This window comes from Brienomyrus brachyistius, chromosome 15 (assembly GCF_023856365.1).
Source record: "Brienomyrus brachyistius isolate T26 chromosome 15, BBRACH_0.4, whole genome shotgun sequence".
NCBI lineage: Eukaryota > Metazoa > Chordata > Actinopteri > Osteoglossiformes > Mormyridae > Brienomyrus > Brienomyrus brachyistius.
The window spans coordinates 3,244,328-3,262,425 of record NC_064547.1 but is presented as its reverse complement, the minus strand read 5'-3'; the positions used below and the strand labels follow the sequence as shown (position 1 = coordinate 3,262,425).

Sequence of the window (18,098 nt, the reverse complement as noted above, 5' to 3'; positions counted from 1 at the left end):
CGATCTTCTGATTGAAAGGCGCGCCTGACATGACTGGCTCTTCCCGGCATGAGGCGGCCTCTCATTGGCTACTGGACTTGGTCCGATTCAGACTCATTTCCTTAATCAGCATCAATGGAGTAGGGCGAGAAAAAAAGCGAAACTGTCCCGCAGAGTTGGATGAAGAACGGCGGTGTGTAGACACCGGCGTCAGGAAAAAAATGCTGGAAAACAAGAGGGAGAGGTTGAAAACGTTTTTGCGGAAAATAGACGAGAAAGCCATATTCAGGATAAAGCACTTCATGAGAGAAAGGTACAGATTACATATCCCCCTATAAACCGTTACGCGCCGGGACTGATGTGTGGGTAGCCAGGATGGTTTTTAACCATCGTTAGCTGGGTAGCAATGCATACCTATGTGTCATATTTCCAAAAAATCTACCTTACAGTTTATCTAAATATATTTTTGCGGTGGTAGTACTAATAGCAGTTTTTCGATATCTTTTTTATTGAAAGGGAATCCACGTATAGGTATTAGTTCTGGGTTTTAATGTACACGTTGGCAATTTCCTGTCATTGCTGTCTGCGGATCACATAATTAATCTGCACTGAAATCATACAACAACAGAATTCATTGTAATTGTTTATTATAGGAATTCTGTATTTCAAGAAGCTACGCAGGGGCACTGCGATGTTATTTTATGCATGTCATAAAGTGAACGGCACAGCTTAGCCTAATAATAGGGTACGGTAAATATCTTTTTCTGTAATTAAAATAGCTGTTGCGGGTAAAAGATAGGCCTGGCACCCGGCTTAAGCGGGTCAATGATATGGAGAGAGAGTTAGCCGTTACTGAGGCCTTATCGGGATGAGGACTGATCTAGTGCTCGAGCTGATGACGTCAGACCTTGACTCTGCACATCCGACATTTAAACTGCACATGGAGTCCGGGTCGTCTTGTCCACTACGGTCATGGGTTTTCCCTAACACGTCCTTAGGAGTTTCCAGCCGTAAGGGGCGGTGTCTTCCTACATCTCGTTAGAGGTGGAAACTTGACGTAAATATTATGCAAATCATTGAAAACATCATTGTCCTTCTTTGTTCAATGTTTGGTGTTGTTTATCCGCAGTAACAAAGTGGCACTTCTGTAAAAGATACATACGTTCATGCATGTGTTATAAGATGGTGATGGGTGATTAAAAATAAAAAAGTTTGCTAGCAAGAAGATACAATGAAATCTTCTCATTTGCTGTAGCATGAGTATACATGTAGTAACAGAAGAAATTACATATGTAAGGAGTAGGACATTTTGTTTCCTTATCTTAACTATCATAACTTAGGAAAGTTACAACAGAAGGACATGCAGAAATGCTTGTAATCTTGTTATAAGGTTCTGAAAAATACTGCTGAGTACTAAAGGGTGTATGCTTAGTCTGCATATCAAAACCGCAGTGTAAAAGAGACACATACAAGGAGGAAGATCTATTTTTGTGAACGGCGTGAAAAGTGTAATGAGAAAGTTATGGTCTATTCTCTTTCCCAGTCTCTACATTCATGAATTGACTGCTTTTTCCTGGTGGAAAAAGAACTCTGGCAGTGGAGTTGTAGTTTTAGGAAACACATTCATTTTGAAAGATGATACTCTGATATGATATGAGTTAAATCTAGTGATGCCCATCTAGATGTAAGTCCACTACCATCAACTCAAAAGAAGGGGCCAATTCTTCATTCAAAGTTCATTTTAAATAGCCATATACCAATACACGGCATCAAAATCAACAGGGGTTTTTTTTGTATTGAAGGACATTTACTTATATAATTTACTTACCTGGGCAGGGTTAGCACTGTTGCCTGACACCTCTGGGACCAGGGTTCGAGTCTCTGCCTGTGTTACTTGTATGTAGCGTTTGCATGTTCTTGCCCATGTCATCGTGGGGTTCTCTCGAGATACTCGACAGTCCAAAGACATGCTGAGGCCAATAGCAGTTACTAAATTGCCCATAAGTGTGCATGTGTGAGTGAATGGTGTGTGTGTGCGCCCTGCAATGGGCTGTGGCCTCCCGTCCTGGGTCATTCCCCACCTCGTGCCCATAGCTTCAGGGATCGGCTCTAGATCCCCCATGACCCAGAAGGATGCACAGTTTGGGAAATGGATGGGTTCTTATATGGGTGAGATTGACACTGTTTATTTATCCCAAATACACTGTTGTGGGTGTTAGATAATCAGAGTGAGCAGAGTTAGATTATAACTTGTTTAATTGTGGCAGCATAAGATCTGGCAGTAATATAATGTTACCAATCTGTTCTTATTTTTTGCTGCTTGAGTTCTAGTAAACTGCAGAAGCCTTCAGGGTTTCACCATAGGGTGTTCACTGTTATGCCATTAACTATGTGCGTGAAACCTCCCTATTATATTTTCTTTTATTGTCTTTGGAAACCTGAGCAGTAAGTGTTTTCAGGCAGTAATAATGAGAGTGCACTTTAACATTCAAACTACTGCATGCAGAACCATCTAGGGTATGGCACTGGTGAAAATTATTCCAGATTATTCACAGAAAATTTCAGCACATACGGTTGCGGATGGCAGAGGTGCTTAAACAGGGTGAAATATAAGTGACTTCTGTTACCAAATCATGTTTGGTGACATTTGAATTTTTAGTGAATTCTCATATTTACCTTGTCTCTAACCCTTCTGGGAAGGGAGAAGTTGACCATTTAGGGAACAGTTGTCTATTAGCGTAGTGTCTGTGGAGACAGGCATCCTCTGTGTATTCCCTGAGGATCTGTCTGTAGTATATGGACCACATGATCTACACAGGCTGAACTCGTGCTCGGGGCTTCGTCATATCTCAGAAATGACATGCTTCTTGTTTTTTTCTGGCGCCACAAATTGCTCTACCAGATTAGTTCACCACAGGCAAAAATAAACAGGTGAGAGAATGCGGCACAAATTCGTGTACTTTGTCTAGGAAATTCACTTCTAATTATTTTTACATTCTTTAGTATGCAAGTTAATGTAGTCAGGCTAATTCCTACATGCTAATATGCCAGTGGTTATGTACTCCTGCCATTTTAATGCCTTTTTTACTTCTGCTTTTTTTGTTCAAGCAGTGCATTGAACATGAGTGTTTTGGTTAAGTTCTCTGAATGTTTTCCAGCTAAGCCACTGATCCTCCTCTGCATTTGTCATTCAGCATTTCACTTCAGTTTATTTTTATATAGCTCCTTTCACAGTACTGTTGCCCCAAAGCACTTAAGAGTATGTGTGGCCATGCAGCATTTGTGCTGCCCACCGTAAATCATGCATTTTGAAAATAGCATTTGGTGTGGGGTCAGCCATGTAGGACCGAAAGCAAACCATTCCTCGAAAACTGTCTACCATCGTCTAATCATATTTAAGTGTCAAATGGGAACCACCTGGGTGGGCAACCTCACTGTAATTATGTTGGAATCCAGTGTCAATCTATATGGGATACTTTGGGTTTAAGCCCTAGGAAAGTTAATATATCATTATTGGTAATAGATTAGGCAGCAGCCTACTTAAAATTAAAGGTTCGAGAACATGATCCAGTAGTTAAAAAAAAAAAATAATAATGTATCGGCCTTTTTGGGTGTATGACTGATGTTTAGCTGGCTTAGTGTCTGATTGGTTATCAGGATTTGCACGGCTTTAAATGTTCTCTCGTGACCCTGGGCATGACCCCATCCTGTCTTTTCTCGGTGAAGTGTAAGTACTTCCAAGCAGCTCAGTTTCCAAAGCTGGCTGATTATAGAAGCTTTTTAGTGAATTTACAGATGCTTGTAAGCGAAGCGAAGGAGGGTCTGCCTGCACTGCGGAGGTGTAGCAGTACGAAAGATGAAATTGTTGGTTACCGAAGCTCCTCGCGTTCCTTTTATCTGGCTAGTTAAAGGTAGGCGTCTGTATATCTGGTTGCTGGCTGTTAGCTGCTCCAGATGGTTGCTTGGTCAGCTCAGTTTAGCTCTGTCTCATAGGAATGCTAGTGTAGGTTAAATTTATCTTGTTCTTTCATTTAACAAGAAAACTGTCAGAATTCACATTGGGGAAATTTCCCAACAGTAGCACGCAGTCTAAAAACTGCAAATAGGAAAAAGCACACATACTGTGAAACCACATTGCAAATGGAAAAATGCAGAAGGGAAAATCCCGCATTTTTCATGCCAGTCTTGTATTCAGTTATCCTACATATCTACAGTACTGGTCTTTCTTGTATTTGTCAACATTAGTGAATTTCAGCCTTCGCAGTATGCTGCTACATTTCCAGATATTCATGCTTTAGTTTACTTTCTTATAAATGCTTGTTTTACTGACTTTACATCTATCCTAAGACCCCTTACACAGAAAACACCGGTGTCTCCTGAGTCTGATTAAGTGCCTTCGTGATGTGTAATTTAAGATTAGTAATCCGAGCATGGAAACACATTAGAAATCATTGATGAACAAGGTAGCAGTTAAAGTTTCCTTTATGTAATATTATGCCAGCTAAGAGGCAAGGAAGCCACTGAGCATCACAGAATGTTACCATGTTTACTGTCACTGCTGTAGTCCTCTATATGTTTTGAGGATAAAGTAGCTTCAGAAACCGTAGATGAGTATTCAGAATTACCAATGATTGCATTTCTAAAACATAACAAAAATAGTGCCTTATTCTTAAGCAGCTGCCTGGATATAGATAGATTTAGTTAGTAAATATATAGCTTTATATAATAAGGTCTTTAATTTATGGATGAATTTACATGCTTTCTGACTCTGGATAATTGCCATTGCAGTGTTTTATGCAGTAGCTTTCTCAAGCCTTTTGCATTTGCTGTGCTGTGTTTTTTTACAACTGTGCTTTTAACTTAATGTGGTTGTTTTAGCAAATGCTGCAGTATGAAGTGCTGTTTGGTCTTTTTTTTTTACTCTCAGTAGTGATGCAATCTGCTTGTCCAGTGCAACAGCAGCACACATGACCCACTTTGAGATGTGAGTTTGTTTTGCTGCAGACAGAACCAGTCAGGCTTTGGGTGGCCGTTTGCCCCGCACTTGCTGTTTTCCTGGAGTCAGGCTGTAAAAAGCAGACTTTAGACCGTGACTGCCCAGCAGCCTCTTGGATCCCAGAGGTGCGGATAGAGCCCCTGCCCTGAGCACTCGCTCTGCGGTGTTCATCATGGACAGAGGGCAAAGCCTGTGCTACCGTCAGGTGGATGGTGCAAACCCTTCTCCTTCGGGTGACATGCTGAGGTAGGACAGCCCTTGTCTTATTTTAATGCAGGAGATGGAGACGGTGAGACACAAACTCTTTCTTGGCATGTTGGTTTCTGTGGCAGTAACTGTATAGCAGTTTCTGTACCACAAGGACAGGGATTTGGAGACAGACCGCAGACAGATAGCAGAATGATTTGTGCTAAGAGTATATTCATTTACTTTATGGAGTATCTCTTGGAAATGTATACGGGCATTTCTTATGCTACAGAAAAGAAGAATGCAGGATTTGGCAAGTTATCATAATGTGAATGAAATTTGTGGATGTAAATAAAATACGAGTAAAAGATCCTAAGGGCTAAATACAGGAAAGGGCCAGTAAATTGTGTAATTCAGTAGTTTGTGGATACATTGATTGTGGGCTCCTGTCTGACATTGTGCTACAGTGTGAGTCAGTAAAACATGGCTTAATTCAGCGAATCATTCACTAGCTCACAGATTTATATTAATGCATCTTCATTTATTAAACAATAAATCAGAAATGTGAAGAGAAACCTGTGCTGTCATCCAGTTTTTCTTGCTTCTATAAAGTTATTTCATGGTAATATCATGCCTCTGTATGAGACGGCCATTTTTTTCGATAGACTTAGCTATTGCACTACCTCAACTGTGCTACTGTGGTATTTAGCTCAGTTTTTCGGACTCTCATGCAGTAGATTTTAAGAAGGAACTGTCACTGTTCACCATTAATCATCTATCATCCATCAGTATTGCTTACATGGTCACGGCATGCAGTCTTGTAACTTAGCAGATAAACAAACGATATTAAAAATGTATCAGTTCTCCAGGTACAGCAGAGTCTTCCCACAGTCCAAAGACATGCATGTAGGTTGACTGGCATTTATGAATTTTCCACATTATGTGAAAGCACGGCATACAGTGGACTCACATCTTATCCAGGCCCCAGCCTTGTGCCCTGTTCTGCCTGGGATAGGCTCCTGGGTTTTACAATCCTTTGCCGAATAAACAGGTTGAAGATGGATGGATGGATGGATGGATGGATGGATGGATGGATGGATGGATGGATGGATGGATGGATGGATGGTAAAAAAATTAATCATATCAATGGAAAATAAAAATCATGGAAATTAGTGGACTCTCTCTTTATGAGCAACAATCATTCCACTGTAACTAGGGAGGCATTAATGTAGCTGCCTGGTACAAGCTTTTCACAGGTTCCATTACTCTGCTGTTCTAAGTAATGCATGACCTTCAGCATAACTTTTATTGGTTTCTTCCACACCATTTACTTTGATACCTACTGCTCCCTTTAACCAGCAGCAGTATGCAAATGTTCAGCTTTGTCACCGTAGAACCATCAGTCCAACAGCTGAAGTATTTAGAGAAACAATTCATCAGTAATGTAAGAAAATATTTCACTTTTTATAAACTTGTTGAAAACCTGCATATATCAGGAATGCAGTTATATTTGTCAGTTTTTGTTATAATAAACAGTATTGTAGCCCGTCATATTTACGTTTATCGTGGTAAAATGGGGGACGGCTCTGTTTTTAGTTTTGTGACAGTACATGATGGATCTATTGGACTTTTGGCACAGGATCTTTGTTAATACTTATACGTGTGGTTGTGTAGCTGTTGTGTAGCTCCTGCTCCTATACTGTTTGGATACCTGGGCATTCATTGGAAGATCAGTCCAGCAGCACTTATGCCTAGTTGACTTCTTGAAATGTGCTATTTGCTTCACTTGAGCACCACTTTGGACAAAATGTGAATATGTGAAATATGTATATGTAAAAGTAGAACTTTATACCTGTTTTTTAAAACAAACCACTAACGATGTGGTGTTTGTTAATGCTGAACATTCAGTGGTGATTAATTTAGACATTAAGATATTTCATCAAACGTTCATAGCTGTTTCATAATATGCTGCCTTAAGGAAAGTTTGACACCATCAAAGTAACCTCAGTTTTTTTTGTGGAAGCCTGTATTTTCTGTTATTGTTCTAAAATACTGTTTTTATTTTCTGGACTAATAGAGTATCATAAGAATATCTCAAATTACAAACATTTTAAAGCAACACACGAGTATTTTTTCACTTTACGCTATGTAGAAAAAGCAGTTTTCAAAAATTGTATTCTGATTTGTCAGTGTAGTAGTTTGTCGCACATCTGCTTTGCAGGAATAACATTTTGACTGAATTTGAGATTTTTTTTGTTAACCGTTTTCCTGAGGTTTAAACGTTCATTTGTATAATTTTCATTTGTAAATACCTTACAAAATTAGAAAAACAAATTGCAGATTTGAGTATGCTCCGTGGCTCATTGACATTTTTAAAAATGGTGCTGAAAATGGCCGTCCTCTTCAGCCAAGCATCAGCCAAGTTTTTCGTGAAGTCACTGATGCAGTAGGCAGAGATAGTCTTATCTGCGTAGGCAATGAAAGCTCTTCTAACTTCCATTGACATTGACCTTGACCCACAATACTCATATCAGCCTTGATAAAGTTTATTACCTGGATTATGTTACGACCACATTGGAAACTGTCTGATGGAATACCAAGGCTGTATCTGAGCAGGTAACATCCACTCATCCACTTTCAGCTCCTTGGAACGAGTAACTACATATTGCTAAGATCCATCAGTAGTACCAGTCCATCCGTCTATCCATCCATCCATTTTATGGACCCAGTTGTCCTATGCAGGGGCGTGGGTTCCCAGGCCTTTCAGCACAAGACTCATAGTACTAGTATGAAGCAGAATTAAAAATAAAAACTTCCCGCTCTTAAAGGAAGACGTCTTTGCTAGGTGGCGCTAATCGCTCTGAAATCATAGACCTGTAGTTTCTTCTTCAAGTCTGGTGTTACTTTAAAAACAAAAAAGATTGAACTTTGCCTTTAATTTGGTATCACATCTGTATTGTGTGCAATAAGGTCAAAGTAAATTATACATGGTAATTCAAGGCCTTTGGCCTAATGTACTCTTGGGCTAATTACCCAGTTTGAATGCTTATTGCAGACTCGAGTCTGTTTGTGTTACTGAACTGATATGTCTTCAGTTTGGTCTGTTTGTGTATGTCTTTAGCTTTGCTGCCTTTCCTAGTTTTCCATGTGATTTAAGAGAGCTCAGGCTTCCATGTCTTTCTGATCGTACTTTTGCTGATCAGCTGACTGGTCCAGCTGACAGAAGGTTGTAGGCTGAAATTTCAGGAGAACGGAGCTTGTAGGCAGGAACCCTTGGGTCAGCTGAATGTTTGGTGCTTTGGTTAAGGCATGCGAGACGTCTTTGTCTCCCCACGTGACAGAAATGCCGCATTGCTGTTATAAAAAGACAGCATAGGTGAATCTTGTGCTTGGCATGACGTAAAACCTTCCAGTTTCTGCCAATTCCACATTAATGCACTTATAATGTTCAGTTGAAGGTAGCAGATTGCCACAGTACTTTTTATAAAGCACGCTTACATACTGTAAATTTCCTGTGTACTTGAGTTCACAAGATATGATCCCTAATTTTGTCTTACACAATCATGTGTTTCAAATTCCGGTATTAGAGATTTCTTATCTTGGAAGGAAGAGGAGCTCTAAAAGTTGTGAAGCTTGTTCAAGTCATTGAGAGATCCTATGATGAATGTGTACCGTTCACACAGACAGAAAGCCGGCAGGATAACTGATCCGAATGAGCCAACTCCCTTTAATCCATGTCTCGCTTCCCTATAGAAAAATACATTTTTGGCCAGCATACCTTTTTCAGTACCTGTTTTGCAGTAAGGGAAATTCCAGCAAATTTCTATGGCTATTTTGTTTAAGGAGATCCGAACATGGGACAGGCTCATCTACAGCCCTGCTCAGGATGGGCCGAATGGCCTCCTCTCGTTTGTAAATTTCTTATAAGTGGGTGTAAGACTGATGAATGGAGATTAGATGGCACACCAAATGAGGCTTGTTTATGCTTGTTTATTGTTTTGTTAGAATTTTGTTGCATTTTCTTCATCATATACGCTGTGCCTTGACTCCTCATATGAGGATTAATTAATACTAAAGTGCTTAGTATTAATTAACATATCCAGACATCCATTATTATGAGCAATGTATCAGCATTAGTATAAAAAGATTTGCTTAGCAGGGCTTCAGCTATGACAAGCGCTCAGAAGCAAACTCATACGTGGAAAAGGACAAATAGTGAGGTCGTTATCTGTCTGCAGGCCCAGACTAGCCTAAAGTCAGAACATAGTCAATGAAGTGTGTGAGTGGTGCTGCCCTTCCAGCATTTAGGGTAGAATTGTTCACTAAGCATCCCCATAGAGCAGTTTGGCCTATCTCTATTCAAGTTGGAGTTGAGACGGCCTTCCCTTGATTGCGTCAGAATTACACCGTGTCAGACCATGGCTAAAGGGCGGTGCGTTGTTGTGGCCCCACCCACAGCAGAAGCAGGTCTGTGCAGGTTTCTGCCATGTCGATTGCACCAGCCGACACAAAGCCCATTAATTTTTGAAATCCAGACCGTTCAATTTATTCTGTAAAAAATACAGAAGTAAAAGAAAATTTGAGTCCCCCCCCCCCCGTCATTCTGTTCAATCTGTAGAGCATATAGGAAAGATCCGCCCAATGTGTGGTGTGTGTAGGCAGGTGTGTACTTTACTGATGTTAAGCTCACACCCCTAGGAGGTGTGCCCTTGGATCATAACCCACTCCCGCTGCATCGCCACTCCACATCTGACACTTTCCTTTTTGGAATCTACGTTCATTCAGTGGGACTACGTGGCTCTGTTCCAGGATGTGGAGAAAACTCTCGAATCCTTTATGTGTTTGTAAGAGCCACCTTTGACGGCACAATCAGAAAACTGAATCCGGAGCTGAGACAAGGGGATAATGGCTTGAATTGTGGTCAATATTTTATTTGAATTACATGTATTTTACAAAAATGAGAATTGCTATGGAGAGCTGCTTCAGTTTTCGCTCTGGTAAAGGAAAGTGTTACGAAAGGTATGATAATATTTTAATATAAGGATAAAGATTTATGTAAGTATGGGATATTTATGATATGTTTTAAAGAGAAGGATTCTTTGTCTTTTTTATGAAACTTACCCTTTTGGAATTTATAAGTAAAGTTTTAAGCTGTGGTCTTTATTTGGGCATGAAATACATCTTATATAATGTTTATTGATGCTACCCTTCACTTTAATGCTTAAATATGGGATTTTAAGTTGCTCATGATAAACAATGCAGATACATGTACATGACCAAGTATGCTGGGGACGGAAAACAGACATCGGTGTAACAGAACACCATAGCTGACAATCTGAGATCTTCTGCACATTGCACTGTCCCTTCAAGAGAAGCTATACAATTGCCTCTTGGGATTACAAATTTGTTTAGGAATTTCAAATTAAATGACCAGTTTTCGTAGTCCTGTTGGTAATTGGTTTAGAGGACAGTAGTACTCACATAGTTCAGAGATTCAGGCCAAAAAAATCCAGGCAAGAAAAAAAAATCATCTTAAATGTCATGCCACCGGAATCTGACATTGTCCGTTCTTGATTTATACAATAAGGCATTCATTTCTCAGTGAGATTACAACACTCATTCTAGTCTAGTAAAATAAGTCACTCCTGGAACATAAACACAAGGTAATTTTTAAACTCTTCTGCTTTAGGATAGCTGTTAGAATAAATAGGAATTTCCCTAAAACACTGACATTTGCGTCAGATCTACACCACACAGATTTACATCACAAAGCTGTCGCACTGATTCTAGAGATAAAGAACTAATGCATAATATATTGGAGATAATCTGGTTTGTTTAAAACAGGTCAAGGGCTAATGCTTATGTAAGATGATGCTTCTCTTTGTAGCTATACAGTGGAGGGTGGGGGAGAGTCTGGAGGTCTCCCAGTAAAGGAGAAGAAGTGGAAGAGCAAGCGCAAGCTGGAACTGAAGAAGGCCTTTAGTCTGGATGAAACCCAGCTGGAGACCCAACAGAACAAGAACCTCACAAAGCAGGTTCCACTCAGGTTTGTGTGTGTGTGATTTATGTATATATTACATTATGGGGACCAAATATGTCCGCAGTGTGATTAAAAACCTGTTATTTTGATGTTGTGGGGACCTTTTTTTTTCGCTAACTCGATTTTAGAAAAACCTGTGACTGCAATCAGAAAATTAAAAATGCCAAAAGTCTTGTACAGACGCTCCTCCACTTACCAATGAGATACGTTCCAGAAGGCCGTTCGTAACTTGAAATGTTCGTAAGTTGATATTCAACATCATTTTAAGGGTATACACAACTACAAAGAACTAGGATGCTGTGAGTACACACGCTACACTACTTCGCGGTGGGAGTAGCGGCCAGAAGCCGTACTAGGTGGAATTGGCGCACAGAAAAAAAAATTGATGTTGCAGATAGGAAACGGGAGCCCAAGGAACACAATTTGGTCCTCTTCGTTCATATGTCTGAAAATTCGTAAGTGTATTTTATTTGGTTACTTATGGTTAGGGTTGGGTAGGAGTTAGGGTCATCATTGTTGGATTAGGGCTTTTCCCATAGAAATGGAGAGTCCCAATGAAGATATGAATGCGCATGTGCATCTGTCTGTGGTACTGCATGCCAGAAGAACCGTAGTCATTTCACAGCCTTCATGAAATATTGTTCAGCAAGTTCACTGTCTTACTCTCTCTCCCCCCGCCCCCCCCCCCCCCCCCGCAGGTCGCAGACCTTCGACTCCAATGGGAGCCTAGAAAAGACCGAAGGCAGCGTCACACGGAGCGTATGTTCATGTTTGTTTAACCCCGAGAAAGAGCTACAAAAAATTGCCTCTTTATCGGATAAACCAAAAGTAAACAGAGGGAGGGGAAGAAAATCTAATCTACTGTACATTCTGCAGTCCTGTGTAACTGTATTGTTTTAAAAAGATCATTTTTTTAATAGAGCCCCTCAGTAACAACTAGATTCTGGAAAACATTTTTTCAGGCATTTAAAACTGTTTATTTTTTCCTTTCTGCAGAGTTTCTTAAAGCACAACAAAACTTTCCACAAACTGTTTCCACACATTCCTGAAACTGAAGATTTAATACATGGTGAGTTCCCGGGTTCCTCTCAAACATAGGACGCACTTATAGACGCCTAATGTACCCCACGAACACGGCGACCTTTGACACACTGTGTTAGGTGGAGCCGAGCCAGGATCTTGTGTGAGGCGTTGCAGCTGATGGCTGGACGGCGATATCGTCCTGACGTCACGCATCATTGTTGGCTGCTGGTGCTGATCGGTGCTTGTGTAACGCAGGTGTGTTTTTCCTTGTCTAGCCTTTGTCTGCGCCCTGCAGAAGGAGGTACCGTACCATGGTAGACTGTACGTCTCTGAGAATCATGTGTGCTTCTACTCATCTGTGCTGCTCAAAGAGACCAAGGTAAGAGCCAGGCCTTTGTATTCAATGTCTGTCTCACATCCGGCCGTTTTCCTGGAACACCTGTCTACACAATACATCAGTCAGTCAGTTCTCTGACTGACTGATGATACTAATGTGTTTCCACAGGTATTCGTTTCACGCAGGAGTATTTTCCATGACCCATTTGGCAATGGAAGTGTTTGTAAACCTTTTTGTGTTGCTATAGGTGGTAATTCCTGTGTCTAGCATACACACACTGAAGAAGCAGAACACAGCACTCCTGGTGCCCAATGCACTCTCCATCCGCACTAACGAGGGAGAAAAGGTGTGTGCCACCTTAATATGCCCATTCATTTCCCACCTTTTAACTATGATGTTAAACCATAACAATTGTAATATTTATGGTACATTTCTGAAATTGTAGTCAGTGACAGTTTAATATGTTTGGTAATCAGCTTGATCTAGTATTGCTTGACATCTTAGTGTGTCTGTTTAAGACGGGGAGGCATCCTTTGCTAAATCCTGTCATTTTTGTTTCAGTTCTCCTTCATGTCCTTGAGGAACCGGGAGATATGCTTCAAACTCTTGCAGTCTGTTTGTCCGCAGGTGGAGGTACGTACTGTCAGCCCGCTGCTTTCGAAGCTACGGCCATACCTGTCACTTCTGTTTACTGATGGACACTGTTTGTGCTTCTCTAAAGGAGCTTAGTACCAGCAGTAGCTTGGAAAAGAGCTTTGACCATGGCAGACTTGCGGTAAGGCCGTTTCTACATCTCCATGTTTGCTGTGCAGCCTTTTGTCCTTGCTAGGTGGCCTTTTGCACATTTGGTATGAAGAACTCAGTAACACCGACCGTTTGCCTCCTGTTGCCACCAGGCTTCCAGTCAATCAAGCTTCGAGGACAGCTTTGACCAAGTGGATTCCAGCGCCCTGTTGGAGTCATCCTTACCTAGTTCAACACAAGGTGAGTAAATGCATACAGCTGTGATAATCAGGCCTCTCGCTGCCCAACCATCCAGCTGAACTCCAAGGAAAGCTAGACCAGATCCTAAGCCAGATCCTTTCTTAGCAGTGCCTTATGAGAAGAGCTCCACCGAACCGGAGCACACTAATATGGACGAGGATGACTCCACACAGGACTTGACAGGTAGCCCACCGCACTGGATAGGTGGAGTAAATTTCCTGATTGACTCTGTACTTTTAGCATAATTTCCTTCAGGCTCAGGGTGGTGTAGCTGGGAGTGTGTGGGCTTTTGTATGTTTTACTGCTCTCACAAACAGATAACATGAAACCATACGGTCTCATCACTATGACGACTGGTCATTGCTGTTGACACTGATGTAAGACTCCTCTTAAGGTGCTTACTGGGTCTGGACAGTGACAGAGAGAGTCCAGTCTCTCCTCGCCCTGAGAGATTCCAGTAGCCTCAGCACGCTGCTCTTCATCTACTTAATATTGTGAGTACAAATTTGTTTAGTTAAAGGGGAAGTTCACCCCGAAACTGAAAAGATATGTTTTAGAGGGACTTTTGGGCTGTCAATCCATCTAAGGTTGACCTGCTGTGAATTTCCTACTTTGAATTCAACAGCATTGTCTCGTACCGGAAACCATGGCCCGATTACTCGTGATAATCCCCAGCCTTGAGTGGTTTAATGTAGGAACTGTTTTCTTCTACCAGACTCCACACACCAATCATATCACTGCGCAGAAGATGCAAGCACAAGTACAGTGATACGATTAGTGTGTGGAGTCCAGTGAGCCTTGCATACTACTCAGGAACACAAAACAGAGGAATTCACTTAGCAGAGTGAGTAATGAATTGAGTCTGAGAGTGTGCATTAAAATAGGACATGTTATTTATCACGTTCTTGATGGGGTAAAAAGTATTACGGAGCTATGAGAGCATTCAGCTAGATGGTGAAATTTCACAGGATGAGTGTCATTCTGACGGAGTGACTCTCTGCTCTCCTGCTGTTGCACACAGGGTGCTGCTTCTCCTGCTGTCTTCAGGGTACCTTGGTCTGCGCATTGTGGCCCTTGAGGAGCAGCTGACCTCGCTTGGCAGCCTGTCAGAGTTCTCCCTACAGAGCAGGTAAGCGGCTCTGCCCGGATCTACTGAACGCCAGAGCTCATGCCCCAAGAGAATGCAGCTGTACATGCATGATGTTGTCTGTGGCATGAAAAGAGCATTTATGCTATACGCTGCCACTGAGAATCCCTGAGTGACTATGCACTATGATGTACTTGTATTAAGATCATGGCTCTAACTTTTCAAGCACTGTAGTTTCCCACCCACTTCCACTGCTCTTTGTTTCTTGCAGAGGTGAGAAGATCAGGTTCAGCAAAATCTTGGTCTGGATTTATACTTTCTGAACCTGAACTTTCCACCTCTTGTTTCTTGCATTATAAATTACCTTCACTGTTCCAGTAAAAGGCGTGGTTTGGTTTTCTCATTCGCCAAAACTTCTGCCAGTTAACTACACACAGGAATTTAACTCACTCTGTTTTAACTCTCAGGTACAAGGACACATAATTCAGTGTCTTGGCCGGAGCCTTTTCTGGATGAAATGCTGAGGATGCAGGTATGATGGAAGCTGACGATCTGCTGTGGATCTGCTGATGACTGGATTCCTCGCCTCGTGTTCTTCCAGGATGGACACCGAAGAGTCCCACTTTTAAGAGATTGTTAGTACTTTTGAGGAATGATTTTGTCCAAAAGCTTCTGGGCGTTTTTCTTCCAGCTAACTCTGAATGCCCAGAAGAGGGCAGCAGAAAGCAACTAGTTGGAGGATTCAAGAGACAAAGACCTCTCACGCTATATGGCCTGAGGAATCACGACTACCAAGGGCAAATGGCACAAACCCACTCAGTCTGCAGCATGTTCTGATTTGACTCTATAGACTTGGCTCAGCACTGGGAGGGAGCAGTGGGTTGCACAAATACAACAGTAGAACCACTGACCTTTGGTGCCGGTTTTACGGTAGATTGATCTTTATTGAGATTCTGTACTTGAATTGTACTCAGTCTGACGTTTGCCAAGAAATGTTGATCTTTATTACTGCAGGTTCTACACAGACCAGGTGTAGTGAGCAGTCTCATTTTTAGTACTTTCTTGTAGTGCCAAAGATCCATGCATTGGCCACAGCATTTCATGTTGCTTCATCTTCTGTTTTGCTCACCTTTTCAGCACTACCTGTATGCAGGAGATGCTTGTACAGTATGTAATCTATTCAAATCTCTTGGTTTGCAAAAGTCTTAAACAGTACGTTTTCCTGCTCTTCAGTAAGATAATTAATTGTGAACTAACAGAGCTCAGTGAGCAATGTATGGGTATTACCTCAGAAAAAAAAATCACTCCTGTAGTCAAATAATTCTTGTACCATCCCTTGCATCCATGATGTCTAGGAACTTTTGATTCTGATATAGAGGTACATCTCGTGATTATCGAAGGCTGCAAAATATTCACTGCACAAGTAAACACGATCAGGTTTTTGTTTGTATGTTCTTCTGTGAAGTTTTCATTTTAGTACTTAAATGTACATTAGTGTTGTCTTGTGTCTGTGTACTGAAGTATATGCAATCATTGATGCATATTGATGCATTGATGCCATATGTAACCTGAAGCAAACAGTTATATCAGTCCAGAAGAAACACCTCAACTCATAAGTATGCATTTCAAAATCACGAGCAAAACGTAGGTCTTACAGTATTGCATGTGTGTCCTAGATTCAGCAGGTACCCAAGTAGACAACTGAAATCAACTCTTTCATTTACTTTGACTGGGTGACAGTTTTATTATGGAGATCGAACTTTCAAATATTTGTGGTCCTAAAATTACAGAATGCACATCTAATAGTACTGGCATAATGGTAATGTAGCCATTTATAGAATGAATGCAAAAAATCTAAAGCAGTATACCATTGTGTTTGCTATTTCCGCATGAGCATTGAATTTGTACTAAACACAAAAAGCATGTGTGAATAGTTCAGTATGGGGGTTGTGTGGTATTTATACTTTGGAGAGATTCTGTTCGGAGGATGTGCAATTTGAGGAGATTTAATCATTCTTCAGTAGCTCATGTCAAGAAGTGTAATGTGATCTTACAGCTGAGCGCACTTTACAACTTGTTCATCTGGTTTGTGATCCAAAGAAGGCAGGAATAACATTTGGCTGAGATTGTAGTTGCAGAACATTGCCTATAGGTGTTGCTACAGGAGCTGTGAGTCCTGTAGGTGGAGGAGGATAATCTGATGCAACTGTATATTGCTCGCTGCTAACCTGATAAGCCTTCACTTCTTACAGTACATGCTATATGCTGAGGACTTGACATGGGATGCTTTTTTTTAATCAGCTGCAGGAAATTCACCTCCCTCTGTAAAGGATTATAGTCACCTCTTAATTGTTTTTTTTAACCATATTTTTGGTACAGCAATAGTGTGGTGTACTTTTAATAACTGACATCTCTGACCGTTAAATTATGCAAATACATATCATAAATTGCTATTGCTTTTGACCCTTTCGTGATCTTCAGTTGAGCTCAGAGTGTCTTGTATTTGCTCCTTCCATATGGACAGGAAGGACAGTCAGAGGAGCACCTTAAGCAGGCCAGCTATAGTGGCTGTCTGAGTGGCCTGTCAGCCTGGGAATGAATGCTCATTATGCCCCGAGAGGACCGGAAGGCATGTCTGGGGGTAGCACCTTTCATTAGAAGCTCCATGTTTCACGTTCCCACTGGCTTCGCGCTGATGTTTTCTGCAGCTTGTTCACTCCAGAATGGTTATGGCATATCAGTCTGATAACCTTTACAAAGATAAAAAGCAAAAATCTCAATGAAGAGTACATCATTTGTATTTTTGCACTATTTCAGTGTTGTAATTTTCTTTCCCGTTTTTTTTTTTGGGGTTTTTTTTTTCGGTTATTTGAAATGTGTCCCGTAAATTCCACTTCAATAAAACTTGTATTTATTTGTTTCTCTTTAATTCAGTCTCTGTGAGACTTTTTTGGTTGTTGTGGGCAAACCAATAAAACAGGAGAAAGTGGCATGTTTTGTGTTCCATTTAGATAATTCATGGATGGCCTGTTATTAAGGACAAAATACAGCGCGCTTCTCTGCATACACTGGTAAATGATCTGTTCAACAAATTATTCTCCATAAGGGCTAAAATATTTCAGCTAGAAAAAAACTATATATAAGAATATTTATGTATAATGGATCATATATGGATAATTTTATATAACAGAAATTAATACATTCAAAGGGTGATATACAGGAATTGTCTCTTGGTTAGAAATTAAATCCAAACAAGTCGCATTTCAGTTGCCCAGCAAGTTATTTTGTTTTTTGCTAAACAGCGTTAATGGCTTTTCTGTTAGAAGTAAGTTATGAAAGTACCATTTGAACTGAAAGGTTGGCTGTTATATTTGTGCAGCCTTTCTACACATTCAATTTATTACATGTTCCAAACAGGGAAGTATAAAATGTAGCATCACCCTATTCAAGATATGGGGAAAAAAAT

The 18,098-nt window shown here is 40.8% G+C and overlaps 1 protein-coding gene across 4 annotated transcripts; it reads left to right on the top strand.

Moving 5' to 3' along the window:
* Positions 1 to 90: 90 nt before the first annotated feature.
* si:zfos-943e10.1 (GRAM domain-containing protein 2B) lies at positions 91 to 17,622 on the top strand. Of its 4 annotated transcripts, none has more exons than XM_048977087.1 (13): positions 91 to 292; positions 11,049 to 11,207; positions 11,900 to 11,960; positions 12,198 to 12,270; positions 12,500 to 12,603; positions 12,809 to 12,907; positions 13,123 to 13,194; positions 13,283 to 13,336; positions 13,458 to 13,545; positions 13,654 to 13,728; positions 13,940 to 14,039; positions 14,567 to 14,674; positions 15,100 to 17,622. In XM_048977087.1, the coding sequence occupies exons 1-13, from the start codon at positions 201 to 203 to the stop codon at positions 15,113 to 15,115; spliced, it is 1,101 nt and encodes a 366-aa protein (XP_048833044.1). In that variant the 5' UTR covers positions 91 to 200; the 3' UTR covers positions 15,116 to 17,622. The 4 variants fall into 4 exon arrangements, with proteins under 4 accessions (XP_048833044.1, XP_048833043.1, XP_048833046.1 ...); XM_048977086.1 differs by having other exon boundaries at positions 13,651 to 13,728; XM_048977089.1 differs by lacking the exon at positions 91 to 292 and adding an exon at positions 4,764 to 5,221 and having other exon boundaries at positions 13,651 to 13,728.
* Positions 17,623 to 18,098: the final 476 nt, after the last annotated feature.

What these genes read in the sequence shown, in the direction of transcription:
- si:zfos-943e10.1 (XM_048977086.1), top strand. Translation starts at nt 201, where the DNA reads ATGCTGGAAAACAAGAGGGAGAGGTTGAAAACGTTTTTGCGGAAAATA. An exon ending in ACAAAGCAGGTTCCACTCAG is followed by an intron (nt 11,208 to 11,899) that starts GTTTGTGTGTGT and finishes CCCCCCCCGCAG; the next exon opens with GTCGCAGACCTTCGACTCCA. An exon ending in TTGACCATGGCAGACTTGCG is followed by an intron (nt 13,337 to 13,457) that starts GTAAGGCCGTTT and finishes TGTTGCCACCAG; the next exon opens with GCTTCCAGTCAATCAAGCTT.